This window comes from Patella vulgata, chromosome 9 (assembly GCF_932274485.2).
Source record: "Patella vulgata chromosome 9, xgPatVulg1.2, whole genome shotgun sequence".
Lineage (NCBI taxonomy): Eukaryota > Metazoa > Mollusca > Gastropoda > Patellidae > Patella > Patella vulgata.
The window spans coordinates 1,486,071-1,508,190 of NC_065887.2; the positions used below are offsets into that span (position 1 = coordinate 1,486,071).

The following is a 22,120-nucleotide window of genomic DNA, read 5'->3' on the forward strand; positions in this document are numbered from 1 at the left end:
AAGAATAAAGGTTTCGCGGAAAGGAGGGGGGGGGGGTGGAATTCAAACTAGGTTATATCAGGACTAACATACAGTTCTATTTTATTTCATTAATTCGTTGGCGTATACATGTAGGGGTCTTTATATAGCTGTGGTAGGAAACAAAAGGACCCAGAGAAAACCCAAGAGGTTGGACTGGCGACCATACCCAGGGAATCGAAACCATGCCACTTTGACCTTGTGATCTAACGAGCCCGCGTTAAAAGGTATGGGAAGAAAATGTACCTGGTGGTAGGTGTCACACAACTCGGAAGTCAACTTAGGTACAGCTAAACAAAACATCCAGGTAAAAAGGTACATTTTGAAAGAATATTGTGAAGGTAGGCTATTTATAAATATATATTTAGTACCTGGTTTCCTCATTCTTGGTATGTTTTGTAAGAATATATTTCGTGAAGGTTGGCTACTTATAAATATATATTTAGGACCAGGTTATCTCATTCTAGCCATAATACGACTTAAAGTATACGTAAGCTTGTTGTAAGAATCAAAGTCTTTAACAAACCTCAATTCAAGAATTTTCATGTCACGTTTAGGCCCTCAACCCACTTGAATTTTAGTTTTCTGGAGTACCTATTGAAGTGCTTTTCTCTATTTCTTTAACAAAATTTTTTTAAAAAAAAAGTTCTTACCAGTAGTTAAAATATTATTATGTTTAAAATTCTAAAAACAAACCCCTACTCGTGTGAGATTTCATGTACTTAACAAAATCCTGAAGAACTGAAATTATATTGGTTTTACACTTGGATTTCTATTCCATTTACTTAACACCTGTACCTGTAGGATCTTTCAAAATAATAGTAAAACTAGGTAAAGACTTGGAAGACTTCTAGAAACAACCAGCAAATTAGTATTGAAATGATTTCTCTTTTCTGACACAGTTCCAAGACCTCAAGACTGTCAGTAGTTCTAGGCATCGGTAAATGAAACCATGAGGAAATTAGTACTGGAAGTCATTTCTCTTTTCTGAAATGGTTCCAAAGTAAATATTCTGGTATTTTAGTTATTTTTAAGCGTAACAATTACTGACGGAGTATCTAGTACACAAATACACACATGTACGAAGGAATTTTTAAAAATAGTCATACACAATGAAATGTTATAATAGACGTTGAATTTAAAGATACATAACATAAGATTAAGATACAGAGCTGGACGTTCTTGCTATAATAGTTATATTAAATGTATTATGTAAGATTAAGATACAGAGCTGGACGTTCTTGCTATAATAGTTATATTAAATGTATTATGTAAGATTTAGATAAAGAGCTGGACGTTCTTACTACGTACATGTAGTTCAAAAACAGATACTGAAATATGAATTTATTGAAAATTTCATCCAAATTACTTGACGTCAAAAAATCATTGAACACCAATGATATACACCATAACAGCTGATTTTTTTGACGGCATGAAGCAATTTGGAACATCGAAAAAAAACAAAACAAACATTCCCATGATACCATGAAAAGTCAAGAATTTACTCAAAATAGTTCACCTTATTCTAACTAAAATATAGCCCTTTATAAAACTTTTGTTGTTTTAATGTATCAAATACATCAATAAGAAACTATGTGCAAAGTTTTGTTTTTCTGGATCAAAGATATTTCTTATAAATAGTAATTGAAAGTTGAGTAAATTTTTCACTTTAAGTCTGAGAATGCTTTGTGAACTCGAGGACAGGAATGATGCCTACCTTTTCACTATAACAAGGGACCACCAATAGGTTAACGTTTTCGGTCACTATAACAAGGGACCACCAATAGGTTAACGTTTTCGGTCACTACAGCAAGGGACCACCAATAGGTTAACGTTTCCGGTCACTATAACAAGAGACCACCAATAGGTTAACATGTTCGGTAGACACCCAACGATATACACAATAATAACTCAGAACCAACAAGAGTACCGCTACCTGACAGAAAGCCATGTATAATCGGAACCAACAAGAGTACTGCTACCTGACAGAAAGCCATTTAATCACAACAGGCCTGTATGGAACTATATATACATATAGTATGATGTAAGGTCTGTGTTAGTGGTTGGTAGGTCAAGATGAAATACAGGTGTTATGATAATTTGTTTTATATTATAAAATCTATGTATTGTTATTTATACATATGTTACCTATCAACATCTCTAACAGGTTGACTTCTAACAAATTATAAATAGTTTCTCTTACATAGGGTTAAACATCCACTCGACACAAACTAGGTCATTTCGTGACTAACACATGGTTTAATTTTATTTCAGTAATTCGCTTTAGTGTAGACACATAAGGGCTTTAGCAATGGGAGGAAACCGGGGGATCCGGAGAAAACACACGCAGTTGGACAGGCGACCCTAATCCTTGTCATGTTCAAGTGGGGAATCAAACCCACGTCACTTAACTCAATGACAGACCTTATGATTTAACGTGCACATGTTAAACCATTAGACCCCCCCCCCCCCCAACACACACTGGGCCTGTAGAACAACAATAACATTGTATAATTATAAAACAAGAGTTTTTCTGTCAAGGGTTCTTTTACGTGCACGCCAATATGTACACAAGCGGACCAGTGTTTTTTATACAATTCAAACAACTAAGCAACACACTGCTTGAAAATTCCTGAAGTTCTTCTCTGCTCAATCCAGGATTTAAACCGGCTCGAATATATCGTGGCCGGCTCGAATATATCGTGGCCGGCTCGAATATATCGTGGCCGGCTCAAATATATCGTGGCCGGCTCGAATATATCGTGGCCGCCATTATATATATATAGAGAGAGAAATGGGGTTTAACGTCCACTCGACACAAACTAGGTCATTTCGGGGCTAACATATGGTTTAATTTTATTTCAATAATTCGCTTGCGCGTAGGGGTCTTTAGCAGTGGGAGGAAACTGGAGGACCCGGAGAAAACCCACGAGGTTGGACAGGAGACCCTACTCCTTGTCACGTACAACTGGGGATTCGAAACCATGCCAGTTGACTCAATGACAGGCTTTATGATACAGCGCGCATGTGCTAACCATTCGGCCATTCAACCCCCCGCCATTATATAGAGAAATGGCGTAACATTAACTCAACACGACTTTTGTTTGTGCTTTTTAATGAAGTAAACACCCTCCCTCATCCTGTTCAAGAGCTAAATAAGCTGATGGCAGATCTTTTATCTAGCTATTTATAAATGTTTTATAAATTATTATTTAGACATTTATTCACATGCTAGACCATTGGATGGTAGAGATATTAAGTGGATTATAAAATGACTGCCATAGTTAACCCGTTAAGTGCGTAGGTCTTTATATAACGTCCTGGACAACTGCCACTCACTGTGTGTAGGGCGTAATATAACGCCTTGGAGGTATTTTCCCCAACCTATTCTTAGAACATAGTACATTGTTCTTCGTCATTTTGTCAAATTAATTACACAATAGGCGGTAGTTAACGTTTTAAAAACATCACGCTTAACGGGTTAAACATCAAAATGGAAATCAAGATTATTGCTTGTCAATTCATCAAACACTCATAACTTTGTTCAGAATAAAGTAATTTGATTGAAATTTTCAATATATTCATTTTCAATTATCTATTTGTAAAGTATTATAGCGAGAACTGTCAGCTCTTTATCTAATCTTACCTAATGCATCTTTAATGGGAAAACCTCCGAAAAATGTTAAATTCGAAAACAATTATATTTGTAAACCAAACCCCCTCCTTAGTCAAACAGAAGACCATGTCACAGTTAACCAGATACTCCAACATGCATCACACCTAGACTCCAACATGCATCAATGTTAAATGCATAAAACAATGACAAGTGTTAAACAGAAAAATAACAAGTACTTGTTAACTGTACACCCTTTCTTTTATAATTTCAATACAATAACAGAAGACAAGCCTTGAAAACAGAATAACAGTTTAGTGTTTGAAGCAACAATGCTACACTTCTCAATTCTATTAATTCTCTCAAAAAAATAACGATAACATATTATAAATCACAAACTATATATACCTCTTATAAATTGCTTTTTACGTAAAACACAACAAATTTTTTTTTTTTTAAACAGGGAGACTATGCGTCCAAAAAAAGACAAAGTTTTGCTTTTAAAGACTGTAGCAGACTGAAAATTAACAATCAACTCAAAATACATTTGTTAATATGTCCAAATGTCTGTTGGTTGATAGCATACATATAATGAAATGAAATAGGGTTTAACGTCCTACTGTTCTGCTACGAACTGGCCTAATGAAGACGGGCATATGCCATACAGTGTGCTATGAGGGACATTTTGCCCGGACAGCGCCGTTATGGCCTCCCCTTATATCGAATTGCAACTGCCAAGGGATCTTTTATGTGCACACCACCAATGTGGACACTGGACCTCGGTTTTTGTCCCATCCGAACGACTAGACAGCTGTCCTTGTCAAACCCTCCTTCCTGCATCACTGACAAGGGGAAACCATGCCAGGAAAATCCTGATGAACATTACCGGCCAATACTGGAAGCCAACCCGCGACCTCCAGGCTAGCGAGCCAGTGCCTTACTGAGTTACTCGCTTGGTCACTGTCTTACTCAATTAGCCACTGTGGCTTTCGTTTACAATTAAAATAATGGAATATAATATTCACAGGGTTAAAAAGAAAGTAAAAAGTTTTTTTTCTTTCATTAAACTCTTTCTTATCTGACTGAAATCTTTCTTGACAAATTAATTTGCAAGAGCCATTTTGTAATTATCATATCAAGCATAAGGCACACACTGGTAATAAGAAGAACATAATTTTACCAACTTAAATCTGTACTCTTTCTTTCTATCACTGAAGAGTTATTTCCCTTTATAAGTTTGGCGCTATAAGAATAGGTAAATCAACAATTTTCAAATTTTTAACTGAAATCAACATTCTTGACCAACATTTTAGTTCCTAAATCAATGACAATTTGTCGAAAAAACTAAGTACTAGTAGTACTTCGAGAATTTTGAGAAGTATTTATTCTGTTTCCATTTAAAAAATTGAAAATGTTTATTTATGACAGATGTGAAACAGAGTAGAACTGCACTGAAAAATAGTATACTAAATTTGGGATATAGCGGCCATTCCGGACAGTATTCTATCTCAGTGTGCAGAATGATGTTTTATCAGGAGAGAGAGAGAGAGAGAGAGAGAGAGAGAGAGATGGGGTTTAACGTCCACTCACACAAACTAGGTCATTTTGGGACTAACATACATGTATGGTTCAATTTTATTTCCATAATTTGCTTGCGCGTAGGGATCTTTAGCAGTGGGAGGACCCGGAGAAAACCCACGAAGTTGGACAGGCGACCCTACTCCTTGTCACGTACAAACGGGGATTCGAAATCACGCCAGTTGACTCAATGACAGACTTTATGATACAGCACGCACGTGCTAACCATTCAGCCATCCAACCGGGAACCCCCTTCTAAGGAGAACGAAACATTCAAATGCTTACAATTACTGACAGAGTGTACATATATGCATTGTCAACGCTATCACTTTGCTATCAGCGAAGCTATTTCACACCCACATAGATGTAGATGCATGTATATGTCAACTTATTTATGCCTCAAGGCCTTACCTGTATGTATGATTGATTATATCTGTACAGGTAATAAATTTTATAATTAACTGATTAGACATGTAACTTTAATATCTCTATAAGAAAAAAATTAAAGTGGACAGTCACTCATTAAAAAAAGAAATATTTATTTTTTTCAAAATCGTGATGTATATATACATGTACATCGGAGGCATCCAGGTAGTGCGTGCTCTCTAAATCAAATGGGGGGTCACAGTGGTTAAGTGGGTAGGACGCTGGCACGCTAGCCTGGAGCTCGGGTGTTCGATCCCTGCATTGGACGAAAAAGTTCATCCAGATTTTCCGACATGGTTCCCCCTTGTCAGTAATGCAGGGATGAGGGCCTGACAAGGACAGTCGTCTAATCCTTCGGATGGGACAAAAAACGAGGTCCCGTGTACACATTCGCATGCAGGTAAAAGATCCCATGACTGTTGGAATTCGATATAAGAGTAGGTTGTAGTGCCACTGTCCGCAATATTTCCCTCGTAGCACACTGTATGACGTATGCCCGTCTTCAAGATTTTCCAGGGTGATTTCTCCTTGTCAGTGACACAGGACGGAAAGCCAAGCAAGTGTCTAGTCATTCAGATAGAATGAAAAACCAACATCCTGTGTACACGGAATAATAATAATAATAATAATGTTGATTTCTAGAGCGCCAAATCCATCCATAAGCATGCTCAAAGCGCTTTCAAAACGGAGTAAAAACATATCACGTTAAAGATCCCTTGGCAGTTTTAATTTGAAGAAGAATAGGTGGAATTGCCACTGCCTTGTCAAAATATCTGTCTTCAGAAATTGATTAGAAGAGTGTGACATTAAACCTATATCTAGGCAGTACATCTATTATTTGTAAGCCTGTCTTCATTGAGCCAAGCATCATATAAGTAGGACATTAAACCTTTTTTAATTCATCCAGGAAGAAAATCTATCATTTTTATACCATTTTTATCTGTAGTTTGTGAATCAGCTGAATATAAAGTTTAGACATCATGTATTGCTTTCTTCTATCTCTGTTTTCTCGCATAAATTATATTAAATTATGCAACCAAGTCTATCTGTCATCTATGAATAAATTAGGTCTTCGTTCTCATCAAGTTCGAGAAAATAAAAAAAAAGGTCTTAAAATACACCATATACTCTTGTATGTCATATGGGCAGAAAATCAGGATAAATATTAAAATAAATCATATTTTACTTGGTTCAGCTGTATATATGAGTGTGTTTGTACATGTACGTCACGGTTCACCGAATCATTTAAACAGGTATACTTAGATCACTGAGGCTGACTCATTGGGAAATAAATTAATAGAGCTCTGCTTCATATTATAAATATACATCATATCTATAAACAGATTACTGAATTAAAAGGTCTTTAATGAGATCATTTTTAAAGGTCAAACATTAATCTATGTAGGCTACATGTACATTAATATCACCGAGGCATGACTCAATTGGAAATAAATTAATAGCCACCATACTTTATACAATAGATTGGGAGATAAAATGAACCACAGCAGATCTATAAACATATTATTGAATAAAACATACATTATGCAAGAGCTAAATCTGTCTATTGCAGGTCTTTCTTTAGGCCTGAAATGTTATCTAAATTATTAATTAGACATTAATTAACTTATTCAGACCATGATCAACTCTCGATGGCATTGCTAGCCTGCAATCTTTAGTGGATTATGAGCCGATGTACTGCATAAATTTTCTTCACGATTTAATGATTAAATGGATAATCGAGACTATGCTGTTTATCATACTGACTTTAGTAATGATGATCGAGGCTAGGCAGAAATTCCAATAGCTTAATTCTCGGTTCATAGTGGATCAATTTGACTGAAATTTTCAGCAAATTGCCTTTACATTATTACAGTGAGAACTGCCAGCTCTTTATCTAATCTCCAATAATGTATCTTTAAACAATCCTAATCAGATTATTTTGGTAAGGTCAAAAAATTAACCTGGCTACAGAAATCCTATTAGCAAATTATGAACTCAAGATTCCCAAAGATACTTTAATAACAAAATCAGTTTTGACACTACAGATCTTGGGATTAGTGAGATTAAAGTATTTTCTTAATTCTGATAATTATGTAATCTTCTACCACAACTATTTCTGTACCTATTCAGGACTCCTAAATTTATGATGTTAGTGTCCTATATTTTAGGTTATAAGCAGAGGACATGAAAATTGTATTCAAGCTCTGAATCTGAATCTGAATGTATCCACTGCAGGAGCTTCCGGTATAATTGCAGTGGAGATGTGTAACTATTCACACTGATGGACAGCTGTACTGAAGCTCCGAACTGACTCTGCACGCACAATGTCGCTGTCTAGAAAAGAGATTGCATTTAGGAGTTTTTGCTCTGTAAAGTTTGATAAGGGCTTAAGAAAGTATAGTGGCCTACAAATCTCTATGTACAAAAATGCACAATTAATAAAACATAAGCCAAACATGTGGAGCTGCATATAGGCCTAACGTTATAACTAAGTATAACTTAAATAGGGATGTTAAAACTTTATCTACTTCTGGGTATCAAATATCCATGGATGTCAATGACAAATCTGGCCCAGATGACATTTTATTTTGTCTTTTCCTTCCTTGATTGAACAAAAAAATTGCATCAATCCAAATGACAAAATCCATAACAATTTAGATGACAATTCAAAAAAAAAGAAAAAAGGAAAGGACAACTGAAAAATACGCCTTGAATAAATTTCGGCAAACAAACGAAGATTATTTGCCAAGAGATTTCAAGACATACATTTGAAAAGCATTGAGCAAACACTCGCGAAGGTGAAGTAGTGCAATCAATTGTCGAAAATTCGGTCTCCCGTATTATTGACAGGACTGTCATTCTGTCAGAAAGTTGGAGTCAATAGCGGGGATTTCACAAACACAAATGTCGTCAGTAATACATCACGAATTAATAAAATATATATGACTCACCCAGAAGTGCTGGACAAAGAGCGCCATTCGTTCGACTTCAAGTTTACATCACACACTTGCTTGTCAACATTAACAGCCTACAACAGGTACTCCGGAAGTAATTTCTTTGACATTGAATATAAGCGATTGTTGCAAATTTTGACAGCAAGAAAAAACGAAAAAACAAATGTATACTATATACACTGTCAAAATTTGGAGTGTTTGGATTTAGGATTATCCTTGTTGGTGAAAACAACCCCTGTCTAAAATGCATCTGAAGTTAATATTCGAGAATATTTCACAATATTATTGATCGCAAAAAGATGGAAGGGGAATAACTCTGTTTTACATTTCAGGAATCAGACTAGTAATTCCCTCCCCGTTGACTTCACTGTTAGTCTATTACATCTCTTTGAACAGTCTGTTTCACAGAGGATTACGAAAGTCTTTTAATATCTCTGTAAAAGGTGACTGCCTTCAACACGTGACGTCACATCACGCGATGCCAAGCATTGGCTCAATGGCGATTGCATTGTCTACATAAGGCGTTACTGAATCGTGCAGAATGCTGCTTTTTACTCATTTTAATACCCATTTACACTAAATAGGGAAAAAAAATTACCTACAAATACTTCAAACGTCTTTATTTATTTTTCTAATACATAAAAAAAATGTTTTAGAATTTAATTTGTCGGGGAAAAAAAGTTCATATTTTTGGCTTATTAAGTCGCATCGATGTATCTTATCAGTGATTGTAGTGGCCTAGCGAATATTCACTTCTGATCAGTGCGCGCCTTAAACCTTCAGATGATCTTAATCTTTATAGCCACAAAGAGTCCAACATGTCACACCCATATTTGATTAAAATATTGAAGGGGTGACCGTTTCGATTTTTTCAAGATCTATTCAAACAAATCTATAGGCAGTGACGTCATTTTAGTAGGCGATTTCCCTAATACACGCCTGTTTACTTCCTGGCTCTTTATCGCCTCAAAATCTTGAATCTTGGCAGAAAATGGAAATTCAAACAGTCCTCTTCGTTTGCAGACCTAAAGGTCAACAAAAACTGCCAGGGAGAAAGATACCATTTGCTATAAAAAGAGACACCTAACCCTCTGATGCCTAGTAGCATTTCCAGCAAACGATTTATGCCAACGATAATGAACTGTCCACAAAAAGAAGGAACAAAAGAAGAAAGACGAAGAATAAAACAATGCGTGTGGCGATTGGACCATGTAAGGTGTTAGCACCCCGGGGGAAAAATGAAAGAAATGCTAATTATAGTTTAGCTAAAAAAAAAAAAAAAAAATACGACCCAATACATTAGACAAATCAACCTAAATCTCACCACTTTAAATGGAGACGTTTATATGCCATGTAATGTCGTATGAGGGAAATCGTGCTGGGACAAAGAGTACACGGGACCTAGGGTTTTCGTCCCACCTGAACGACTAAACGATGTTCCTTGCCTGACAATGACAAGGGGGTAAACCACGTTGAACAATCAAACTTTCTAGGCCAACACCTAGATCGAACCCCGGACTTACTGGTTACTGAGTAAGGGCTTTACTCACTGAATCGCCATGGCTACCGAAATCAATGAAGCTTAAACTCCAGAAAAAAATACAAATCAACAAATCTTTAAAATAGCCAGATTAAATTGGCTTTTCATAACATTCTGCAGATTTTTAAGGTTCCAGGAACCACTCGAAAAAATCTTCATTTTTCGAGGACAAAATTCATGTCAGAGAGCTTCATGTCAACAAATCATATTGATATTGCTCAACTCTCAGTTCAACGGCTCGATCGTATGTGAATCAACAATATAACATCGGGTGAAATTAAAGATGAAGTCCAAGTATGCTAAACGGCGTATCAAAGTTCGCCGTCGTATAGGACCGTCTTAACAGCATAAAAGGCCCACGGGCAAAGCAGTTCACTGGGACCCATACGTACACAACCACTAACAGGATTAAAAATGTCAATGTCCACTTGTAACACAATAACAAATATTTATAGTTTAGTATTCATTTATTGACAGAACAGAAAGTCCCAACATACATAATTTTTTTTTTTTTTTTATAAACAATATTTTTATTCAGGATGGCAGAATGGGATTGGGGAACAGGCAGGCTTAGCCTATGTAAAAAAAAAACCCTTTCCCTAAATTAGCATACATAAATTAGCATGGGGCCCTCATTCTCGTTCGTGCCCGACCCCACCCCCACCCCCGGCAACTGCCGCATCAATACATTCATTAATGTGTACACATTTAGATAATGCATACACATTACATATGTGTGAGTCTGACGGACAATGACCACAATATGCCCCCTTTTAACTATGACACAAACATTAGGTGGAATATTACAAAATGTCTGTCACATTTCTGAAGAACTTGCTAAATATCCGCTCAACTGCATTGGAGCGGCCTTTATTTTGGAGAATTTAAAACTCGATTCGGGGACTTAAAAATTTCTAATAATCAGATATATTATCTCCCATAATATTACTAAGCATGAGCCACGCGGTACATCTAATCCCGAGATAATACCTAATTTCCACTCGGACCCAGCACCGGATTAACCATTGTGTGTGTGTGGGGGGGGGGGGCACTCAATCTAACACAAGTGACCAAGGGCGGGTCCAGAGATCGTGGATATGGGGAAAGGAGGGGGGGGACCGGAAGCGAAATCGTACGTTGTGAGCACCGAAGGCGCGAAGCGCTCAACATTGGGTCCAGGTGGCCTTCAGCGGAAAATTTCGAAAACTAGGATCTGAGACAAGAATCCAGTTCTAAAGTGCGCCCATTGGATCGCCCCCACCCCTCCCTTAAATCCTCCCTTGAGAACTTAGGCATTATTATTTCACACACATGAATGTAACTACATCAAACCTACGACGTAATTTGAAGTCGTTCAGTGATAAATAGGGGGTGGGGTGGCTTTAGTCATATCCGCGAAGGTCGTAACGTTACGACATGACCGAGATGATTTTTGTTGGAACCAAAACGCGCAATATGGTAAGTATTGTCTATACAGAAACTACACATATTATATACACCAACTTAACAAATAATTATAGACTAGGGTATAATCATCGATGAATACACGAGGCCAGAAATCAACGTTCCTCGATTCACCAACAACAAAAAGAAAACACTATGTTCGGAGATTACCAATGACATTTTTGACAGATTCTGCGTTGATTCCACCTCCAGTAGCACAACAAGTTGTAATCAAAATATTGCCGCTAAAGAGGATTTTAACGCGTTTTTGATATACTTTTCCCGCTGAATATCAAAAAAATAAAAATAAACCTAGATGACAGTCGAATGTACGACACGGCATCGCTAGATTACACCGAATTCTCGGATGTCCACCGCAACACGAACCCACGGATGGAAGGGGCCCCACTATCCAGAACTTTGAAAATCCGAGGTGGGTCTCGGAGGGCCCACCTCTGCCACTATAGCAGATGTAGTCCTCGGTCTGACCATGCTCACATCGCTTTTCCCGCAACTGAGATTGTGTACGTGTGTGTGTGTGGGGGGGGGGGGCTCATGTCGACGGCCCTGAGTCATGGACCCCACCATGCCAAGTTGTTAATCAGGCCCTGCTCGGATCTCAGTCCCATGACTACTAGGCTACTTTCCGAAAATATAGTAACAAAAGTCACCTCTTTTTTTAAAAAAAAAATATTTCTTTTATAGAAATTAATAAAAGTTACCGCCTTTTAGAATATTTATTTTAAGGAAACAGTTAATAACAGTTACCATTTTTTAAAATATTTATTTTACATAGAAGTTAATAAAAGTTAGTTACTTTAGTAACGGATTCTTATCGGACTCTGTCCAAAATAAAAGTTACCGCCTTTTAGAATATTTATTTTACGTTACCGCCTTTTAGAATATTTGAATGTATTGTGGTATCTCTATAACTAATAAGCTGATAAGATTATGAGCATTATCCACGGATTTCTCAGAAACAGGCCCCTCCCCGCTCCACCCGATGGCGCAAGGGAAATAACTCTAATTAATGAATTTATGATTTTAATTAGAGTAGTTTCCCCCATTTTCATTAAATAATTTATCCTTTTCTAAATTCCGCAAATAAAACATATCTCATATTTATTGAATAAATATAGCATCTTGGTGGTTTATTGTTCGCGAGAAATGAATAACCTAGCCTACACAGGTCTAACTCTGATAATTAGGTGGTTGTTTTGTTCAGATTTTGTGTAGACTCGATTGTCCAATATCTACCACGTGACTCGCGGCATGGTCGTTTCACAATGGCGGACAAAAGGTAACGTTGTGCAAGAATTATTACAAATATTGTTAATTTGTAGCCGTTTTGCATAGAATTAAACTTATCTGTGACCGAAACAAATTATCTTCTACATATTTTATATGATTTGGCATAATTATTTAGGATATGCAATGTTTTGCAAGTGAAATAAACTTCGGCCACTGCCTTTTCTTTTCGTCAATTCGTGTCGCGAATTTTCCTTTTCGTTTGTTCAGGGAATGCGAAACCGGTTATTCGGCTTTCTTCTAAACTATTTCAACCCGTGTAGTAATGTGAAATTTGAACAACACGAAATACCAGATTGAAGATCAGTATTAGATTTTGGTGGGCGTTTTCCGCATTGATTAAGGGGAATTTCACACAAGTTTCGTTTTCATTTGACGCAATATGATCTATTAATACTGAAGGGAGATAATCACGTATGATGATCCAGAATATTCCTAATTAGCCAATACTGAAATCTTCTATTTGTTCAATAGGTTACTGACTTCATGTGACAGATTATTAAACATTTGATTCAGAATTCAGCAAAACTACGCAATAAATAGCTTGAAGAATAGTTTAGCCTTTGTGTTAATCCAGCAAGTTTAGTTCAAGTACACATTGATAATCTGAGGACGTAACAACTAACATCCTAAAGCCCATCGCAGACCGACTAACATTTGTTGACCGTACAGTGTTTTCCACAAGGCCTGTCATTGAGTCAACTGGCGTGTTTTTGAATCCCTGGTTGTACGTGACAAGGAGTGTGGTCGCCTGTCCAACCTCGTAGGTTTTCTCTGTGTCCTTCGGTTTCGCCCCACTGCTGAAGACCCCTACGCGCAAGCGAATTATTGAAATAAAAAAATTAAACCGTATGTTAGTCCCGAAATGATCCAGTTTGTGTCGAGTTGACGTTAAACCCCATCTCTCTCTCTCTTCTTGTTTCCTCCCGCTGCTAAAGACCCCTACGCGCAAGCGAATTATTGAAATAAAAAAAATTAAACCATGTGTTAGTCCCAAAATGACCTACTTTGTGTGGAGTTGACATTAAACCCAATCTCTCTCTCTCTCTCTCTCCTGGGGATTCTGCACAAATGTAGGTAAGGGTTACGATAATCCAGTAACCAATCCTTGTTTAAATAGGGAGTCGTGGTGCTTCAGTACGAAACCTGCTGGCTCGCTATCCTCGAAGTTTCGGGTTTGCTCCTGGTATTGTCCGAGAAAGTTCATCAGGATTTTCTGACGTAGTTCTCCCTTGCCACGTATAGTCGTTCGGATGGGACGGAAAACCGTCTTCCCATATAGACATCTATCCACTGAAATAGATTTTAATACTCGATAAACAATATTGTATAATAATACCAAATAGAATAACCCCTATCTGTTCCGTGTATACATTGGACGTTAAACCCCATTTCATTTCATTTCATTTCCTCTATTAATAACTACACCCGTGTGCTTTTGTTTATTTCAGTAATCAAATACCTGGCTCTGGTGTTAATTTTAGATATATATATATATATTTTTGTATGTTTCAGTATTCGAGTACCTCCCATGTTGTGGGCTCAAAGAAAAGACAGAATATGGTTAACAATACAATTAGAAAATGTTAAAGATTCTCAAATTGATTTGACAGATAAAAAACTACATTTCAAGTAAGTAGGATTGGCCATGGGTGGCTGAACAATCTTAATATATGAGTTTAAGATCAATGGTCCGTCATTTGAGTTAGGTGGTAGGATTTCAGTCCCACACTTGCACATGACCAGAAGTAGGGTCGCCATTCTAGCCTCATAGGTTTTCTCTGTGTCCTCCCACTGCTAAAGACCCTACATGCAAGAGAGTTATTGAAATAAATCTAGGCTGTATGTTAGTCCTAAAATACCTAGTTTGTGTTGAGTGGATGTTAAACTCTCTCTCTCTCTTTCTCTCTCTAACATAATTTATTTGGAATTGTGTAAAGGCGTGTGGATAACCAACCGGAAATAAATATGTTTAAGATTTGAAAATATGTCAGGCATGGTAAATTGTGTAGGGTACGTGTATATATTGATTACCTAGTTTTAAAAAAAAATTATTTGACATAATGTTTACAATCTTTACTCTGTTTATTTTTTTTACGAACCTGAAAAAAACCCGTTACGATTAAAGTAGTACTATTTTTCAATACAACAATTAAATATGATATGATATAATCAGGGTAAGAAATAACACGCGAACAGTCGTTCAGGTTATGCATCGGTTACCATGACCTGGAAACACGCGAACGGACTTCCGTTCTCGACCACCGAGCTATAATTTATAAACTAAAGGTTTCAGTTAAAATATTCCCTCCACTACTACATTAAAACATTTTACAATTATAAATAAATGCCTGAAAGATCGTTAAGTTCGCACCTGTCATTTTGTCGGTAGCAAATCAACTCGCGGACCCATCATACCTGGCAATGACATACTCATTTGCCTCTTTAGCGAACGAAAGCGCCAGATCAATCAACTGATTTCTATTGTTTTTATTTCTTAAATTAATGGTGATTGAGTAATAAAAATAAAACACCCAATGAAAAGGAATGTTATATTCGCAAATTATCAAATAAAAAACATACTTTTCAACAATGGATCTTCCGGTATTTACGTAATAGGTCAGAGGTGAAAATTCACACCGTGTCAATGACTTTGGCATTATTCCAATATTTTCACGTTGTCACTCACGGCTAATAATTTTATGACATGGAAAGTGATATGGAATCAGATTTTTTATGATTTACTGCCAGGCATATCGTAGAACATGATAATGTCGAAGAAATCAACTATTTGTTATTTTTGGGGGACGTTATGAATGATGCGAAGCAGCCGAGATCAAGCGTGTCGGCCGCCATATCTTGGATACGTTTCCAGACAGACGATACCACAAAACTTACGGATAATAATTCTAGAGTTTGGAAAGCTTAATTGAATCAAAACTTTTAGGATTTAATACAAGCTACATAGAGGAATATTACATTGCCGAAGATTTCAACAATATATTTTTATTTTCGATGCTATGAAGCAAAGAAGACGACAATTCCCACCATATATCCAACAAAGGCAGAAATGTCACATAGCGATGAAGTGACGGTCATTTGGGGCGATATTTCTTTCTAAAAGTTATATATTTATATTTACTTTGAACACTGTTCTTTTTTTAAAATAAAATCTTAGGAGATACATGTTCACGTTTATTATGACAGAGAAAAGTCATAATTTTAGTGGAACTGACTTTTCAATATTATTTATAGTAATATACCGGTAATTGTTAGTTTGTACAATTGAATTTTATATCATTGGAAAGAACACGACAATCTGTACATTTTTGTATAAAAAATTTTTTTATTTAGTTATTTGCAATTTTGTAGAGAGATTTAGGATTAACAATAATCCACTAATTCGCTTAGGGATATGGGCCCTGCTGATTTAATAAGCTTAGGGGTAGCTGGCTAATCTTTTAATTGGCCCCAAATCCCCCTAGGCTAATTCGAGGGTCGGCTCTAAACAAATATGGCATCGTAACCTATAGGTTACCAGTTCAAATTTGATGCAGATTAGCGTAACCTATTTTGAGGTTACCATATAAGAGGCTTATTTCATACCCTGATAATGAGTAACAGGTTGTTTATCTCCAAGATCTTATCTCATGATAAAACATAAAAACATGTTTATTGTTTACAGTTGATATATTATAGGAAAATATCTCTTGTCAACGAAGTTATCTCCCGTCATGTAAAACCATATGTTAGTCTCAAAATTATAATACAAGATGATTAATTCCATTTTATTCTTTTTGTTGTCCAGTCATATTTATTCTTTCTATCTTTCAGAGCTAAGGGAGGCCACGATAACGTACTACATGAAGTGGACTTAGAATTTTATAGTGATGTCATTCCAGAGGTATTGACTTCTTAAACATTTAACATAGCTGGATACCCGGATTCACTTGGGGCCCAAGATATGTGACCTTGACATCATAAATCATGGTCTAAATCATTCACAGGGTCATGCTGGTAAATTTCATACCACGTATGTGGGGTGGATTGCTGGGACGACGTGTGATAAGCTAACATACACACAGACATCTTTGATTTTATTTATATAGATTAACATATTTATTAGATATTTTGGATATTGGTTAAAACAAGCAACTGAGATTTAAGTAAAACTTGTGCTGTATATAAAAAAGCTTTAATCCTGCTGATGATGAAATGAAATGGGGTTTAACATCCTACTGATCTCCTCCAAACTGGGCTAATGAAGACGGGCATACGCCATACAGTGTGCTATGAGGGAAATTTTGGCCGCACAGCGGTGCTATGGCCTAAATTCCAGCTGTCAAGGGATCTTTTACGTGCTCTGCAATGTGTAGATGGGATCTCGGTTTTTCATCCCATCCAAACGACTAGACAGCTGTCCATGTTAGGCCCTCCTTCCTGCATCACTGACAAGGGGGAAAATGTGGATGAACTTTCTCGGCCCATGCGGGGATCGAACAACCGACCTCCAGACTAGCGAGCCAGCGTCTTACCCACTGGTTAATGATATAACAATACATATCATCATTGATAAGACAATTTATTTTTTTGTTATTTGCCTTTTCCAGGACTCGAAGAATCATAATAGTGGTCGTGATATAATTTTTCTTATAAAGAAAAAAGATCAAGATGCTGGCTACTGGCCAAGACTCTTAAAAGACACAAAAAAGGTAAATCATGGTAGGTTGGGGTCGGGGTGGGGGGATGGCCGAATGGTTAGCGCATGCTCGTTGTATCATAAGGTCTGTCATTGAGTCAACTGGCGTGATTTCGATTTCCCAGTTGTATGTGACAAGGAGTAGGTTCGTTTGTCCAACCTCGTGGGTTTTCTTTGGGTCCTTCGATTTCCTTCCACTGCTAAAGACCACTACATGCAAGCGAATTATTGAAATAAAATTGAACCATATGTTAGTCCCGAAATGACCAACTTTGTGTTGAAAAATTAAACTTAACAATATTAAACATGTCAATTATTGATTACACAAAAGACAACCAACCAATCAATTTTTATACGCTGGATTATGGCCCCTGATTGTACGAAAAATCACGTTTTTAGCTTGTGGACACTACAGAGGTCACAATTTTTATCCGATTTTGTTGAAACTTGAAATCTAAGTTGATAATCCAAAGATCTCGGTTCCTTTCGATACTCGCGCATATCGGACCGTAACTTCCTGAATTATGGCCCCTGATTGTAAGAAAATTCGCTTGTGGACCCTATAGAGGTCATAATTTTTATCCGATTTAAAAAAAACGTATTATTATATCACCGTTAAACCCTAAGGACGGCTGAGTTCGAATTTCGTGAAAATCCACCCAAAATTGACAGACAAAATGGCCGCCGTTCGTTCTCAAATTGCGTAAAAATATGGTATATCAAGGTTGTGGACACTATAGAGGTCACAATTTTTATCCGATTTTGTTGAAACTTGAAATGTAAGTTTATAACCCAAAGATTTCGGTTCCTTTCAATATTTGTGCATACCGGACCTTAACTTCCTGAATTACGGCCCCGGATTGTATGAAAAATCGCGGTTTTAGCTTGTGGACCCTATAGAGGTTATAATTTTTATCAGATTTAAAAAAACGTTTTATTATATCACCGTTACAACCTAAGGACGACTGAGTAAAAATATGGTATATCAAGGTTGTGGACCCTATAGAGGTCACAATTTTTATCCGATTTTGTTGAAACTTGAAATGTAAGTTTATAACCAAAAAATCTTGGTTCCTTTCGACATTCACGCATATCGAATTGTGGCCCTTGATTGTAGGAAAAATCACTTTCTTGTTAGCTTGTTCTCTATCCATCTCTCGAAAATGTGGGCGTATCCTGCCTGGCAGCCGCTGTTTTTTTTTTTAAAAATTCGCCTTTTCCATTTCAGCCCCATTTTTTGAAAACAGATTTTGATAAATGGAAGGATGAAGATGATTCTGATGCTGAAGATAATGAGAATTACGGTTTAGATGATGTAAGTTGATTATTGTGCGATAAATCGGCGCCGCTTGGGCTCAGGTGAGGAAGGCGTCTAGCTAACTTGGAGGTTCTGTGTTCAATCCCTGTGTTGGCCAAGAAAGTTCGTCAGGATTTTCCGGCGTAATTTCCGCTTGTTAGTGGTGCAGGACAGCAGATGAAATCGTTCAAGTATGAGAAAGTTACATTTCCAAAATTATGGCCAGTCGATGTTCAGTGCACGTAAAAGATACCTTGGCAGTTGCTTTTCGATATAATATAAGAGTAGGCCATAGTGCTGCTGTCCGACCAAAAGCTTCCTTATAGCACACTATGGCATGTGTCCGTCTTCATTATCCCAGATGTAGTAGACCAATACAATGTTAACCCCCTTTCATTTCCTATTCCACAAAGAGGGGGGTTGACGTTAAACCCCATTTCTCTCCTATTCCACAAAGCACTTTCAGAAACACATTCCTAGAACACGACTGAGAATCTCTTGTTCCCATACTAGAAAATGTGTTACAATGTATTGAGATGGTTTATTTGTAAATGATTTTATACAATATATTGAAAGATTATTTATTTGTAAATGTTTTGATATATTTTAGATGATGGGTTCAATGGGAGGACTACCTCCAGGGGTACGTTTATATATTTATATAGGCTAGACAAGTGGCCCTTCTACTCATTTTATACTCGGCTACCTTCTTGTCAAGGGTAGCATCTAGATGGGGCTGACAAATAATGTCTTGCCTAGATCGTTTAAATTGGGGGGTGGGGGTGGATAGCCGAATGGTTAGCATGTGTGCGCTATATCATAAGGCCTGTCATTGTGTCAACTGGCGTGGATACGAATCCCCGGTTGTACGTGACAAGGAGTAGGGTCGCCTTTCCAACCTCGTGGGTTTTCTCTGAGTCCTCCGGTTTTCTACCACTGCTAAAGGCTAAAGACTCCTACGTGCAGCGAATTATTGAAATAAGATTAAAGCATATGTTAGTCCCGAAATGACATAGTTTGTGTCGAGTGGACGTTAAACCCATCTCTCTCTCTCTCTCTCTGTTTAAATGGAGCGGAGAAACTTGCATGTACCCACTGGTCCTTGAAATTTGGTCAAGAAAAGGTGGAAATGCTGTTGTCCAGGATAAAACTTCCCTACCTAGCAATGAACACATAACTGTATAGATGACAATGGGTTATTTAAATAGGGTGGATAAAACATGCATGTACCCACTGGAGTTCACTTAAAATTGACGAGTACGCAGAAATGCTGCTGCCCAGGTTAAAACTTTCCTACCTTGTAATGCCCATGTGAAAGTAGTGGGAGTGACAAATATTGTCTTGTCTGGTCGTTTAGAGAAACATGAATGTACCTACTGGAGAACTGTCTAGATCACTAGGTGTCATTACTGATGTCACATTGTAACTTGTACCCTGGCTTTATTTTAGATGATGAATCAGATGGGAGGATTTTCACCAGGAGATGAGGTCAGAATTATTATTTTTTTAAAGAAAAAAATTGTATTTGATTTAACTTGTTGAATAGTTATCATTAACTACAGATAATTAGTGGCAAGCAATTAGCTTAATTACGTATTTTGGTAAATTACTTTATTCTGAGCCGAGTTATCACTGTTTGAGGTTTTGACATAGATTGTTTATTATTGTAAAACTCTGTTTAATTCTCTGCCACCCAATGATCTAGAGTTGATTATGAGTTTGTCATATGAATAAATGTCGAAATAATAATTTATATAACATTTGAAGCCAAACGAAAGATCAACAATAGGCAGATTTAGCTCTTTTATAGTACATCTAGTAAATATAAAATATTGTGAAAATAAATAACTATATTGTTTTTTTTTTTAAAAAATAGGATAAAGAAAATGAAGAAGATAGTGATGATGATGGTAAGTAGCATGTCATTGTTTTTTTATGGTGCTTGAGTATTGGGTCCTATCTGTGGTACTTTTACACACGAATCCAAACTTTGGTGTGACAAATCCCCTAATTCTAGGGTGTTTATTGTGACCACCGACAAGATGTCGCTAAAAAGGAGTGGCTGTCTGGGAGCTTACAAGGAGATGTCACTAAGGCTGTTGTACATGTACAGATTTTACAGAAGTTTATATTGAGTCTCACACCTCTTTGTTTCCAAACATAAACATATTTGTATTTTTATATTTCAGATTTACCCGACTTGCAATGATAAAGTTGTCAGCACAACTATAAAACCATCTTTTTAAGTATCCGTTATCCAAGTGTTGACAGACAATTATGGAAGTGTTTATTTCAGAACATGATGTATTACAAAGATCAAAGGACAACATGACTTGATCCATCTTAGTTCGAAATTTGAACGTTGAGAAAATAAGATAATTTCATGGTCGTCGTAGGCAAATTGTATCTCGTCTAGTATCTTCGTATTAATCCTTTTATAAAGATTGTTATTCTGTATGTTTAAATTGTTTGTGTTTCTTGTTTGATTTGTGGGGATGGGGGAGGGGAACGGGGGGAATGCTTTAAAGCCCGTTAACTGTATTGTTTCAATCATTTGGATTTATTGTTAGCTTTTAAAGAAATTATTTTATTAAAATACAACATGACTAGGGTTGGCCGAAAGGTTTAACGTGTGGTTCTTAGATCATAACCCTGTCATTGAGTCAAGTGGTGTGACTTCGATTCCCTGATTCTACATGACAAGAAGTAGAGTTGTCTGTCCATCCTCGTGGCTTTTCTCTGGGCCCTCCAGTTTCCTCCCACCGCTAAAGTTCCCCACGTAATACTGAACCAAAATGAACCATATGTTAGTCCTGAAATGACCTAGTTTGTGTCAAGAATATGATAAACCCTTATTTTTGATTTGGAAAGAATTCTGTTAACCTCATTCATTATATAAAGAAAAAAAAGAATTAAGTCGAATTTTTGGTTTTTATTCATAATAATATTCAAATTATATGGGCATATATTATATTGAATTTTATTAGGGCATCATATTACTGAATTATATTCCTTGATCATGTGAATTTCAAGACCCAGGGACAAAGACTATCAAATGCATTGTTTAATATCAATATTTTTTTTGCACACTAAATACGTAATAATGAAGATACGAAGATAATTAATGTTATTTTAATTCTATTTCTCATACTGAGAATAAATTGTTCATTTTCATATAATCATTTATTAGTGGTCTTCTTTATTACTTGTCTTAGTTCTTCCAATGGTACTAAAAATTCAGGTC

The 22,120-nt window shown here is 36.6% G+C and overlaps 2 protein-coding genes across 3 annotated transcripts in view; one reads left to right on the forward strand and one right to left on the reverse strand.

Annotated features, from left to right (window-relative positions):
- The window catches only part of LOC126831548 (nostrin), a 72,265-nt gene extending 63,476 nt beyond the window's left edge, over positions 1-8,789 (reverse strand). For both annotated transcript variants that reach the window (XM_050562097.2, XM_056103205.1), the window contains exon 1: positions 8,587-8,789. In XM_050562097.2, coding sequence (XP_050418054.2) covers positions 8,587-8,613 — 27 coding nt within the window. In that variant the 5' untranslated portion in view covers positions 8,614-8,789. The remainder of the gene's footprint in view (positions 1-8,586) is intronic.
- A 3,953-nt stretch (positions 8,790-12,742) lies between these two features.
- LOC126832105 (uncharacterized) lies at positions 12,743-22,055 on the forward strand. Its single transcript, XM_050562793.2, has 9 exons — positions 12,743-12,872; positions 14,396-14,512; positions 16,715-16,784; positions 17,491-17,592; positions 18,808-18,894; positions 19,487-19,519; positions 20,326-20,364; positions 20,753-20,786; positions 21,066-22,055. Exons 1-9 carry the CDS (start codon positions 12,859-12,861, stop codon positions 21,083-21,085), a joined length of 516 nt encoding a protein of 171 aa, XP_050418750.1. The 5' UTR covers positions 12,743-12,858; the 3' UTR covers positions 21,086-22,055.
- Positions 22,056-22,120: the final 65 nt, after the last annotated feature.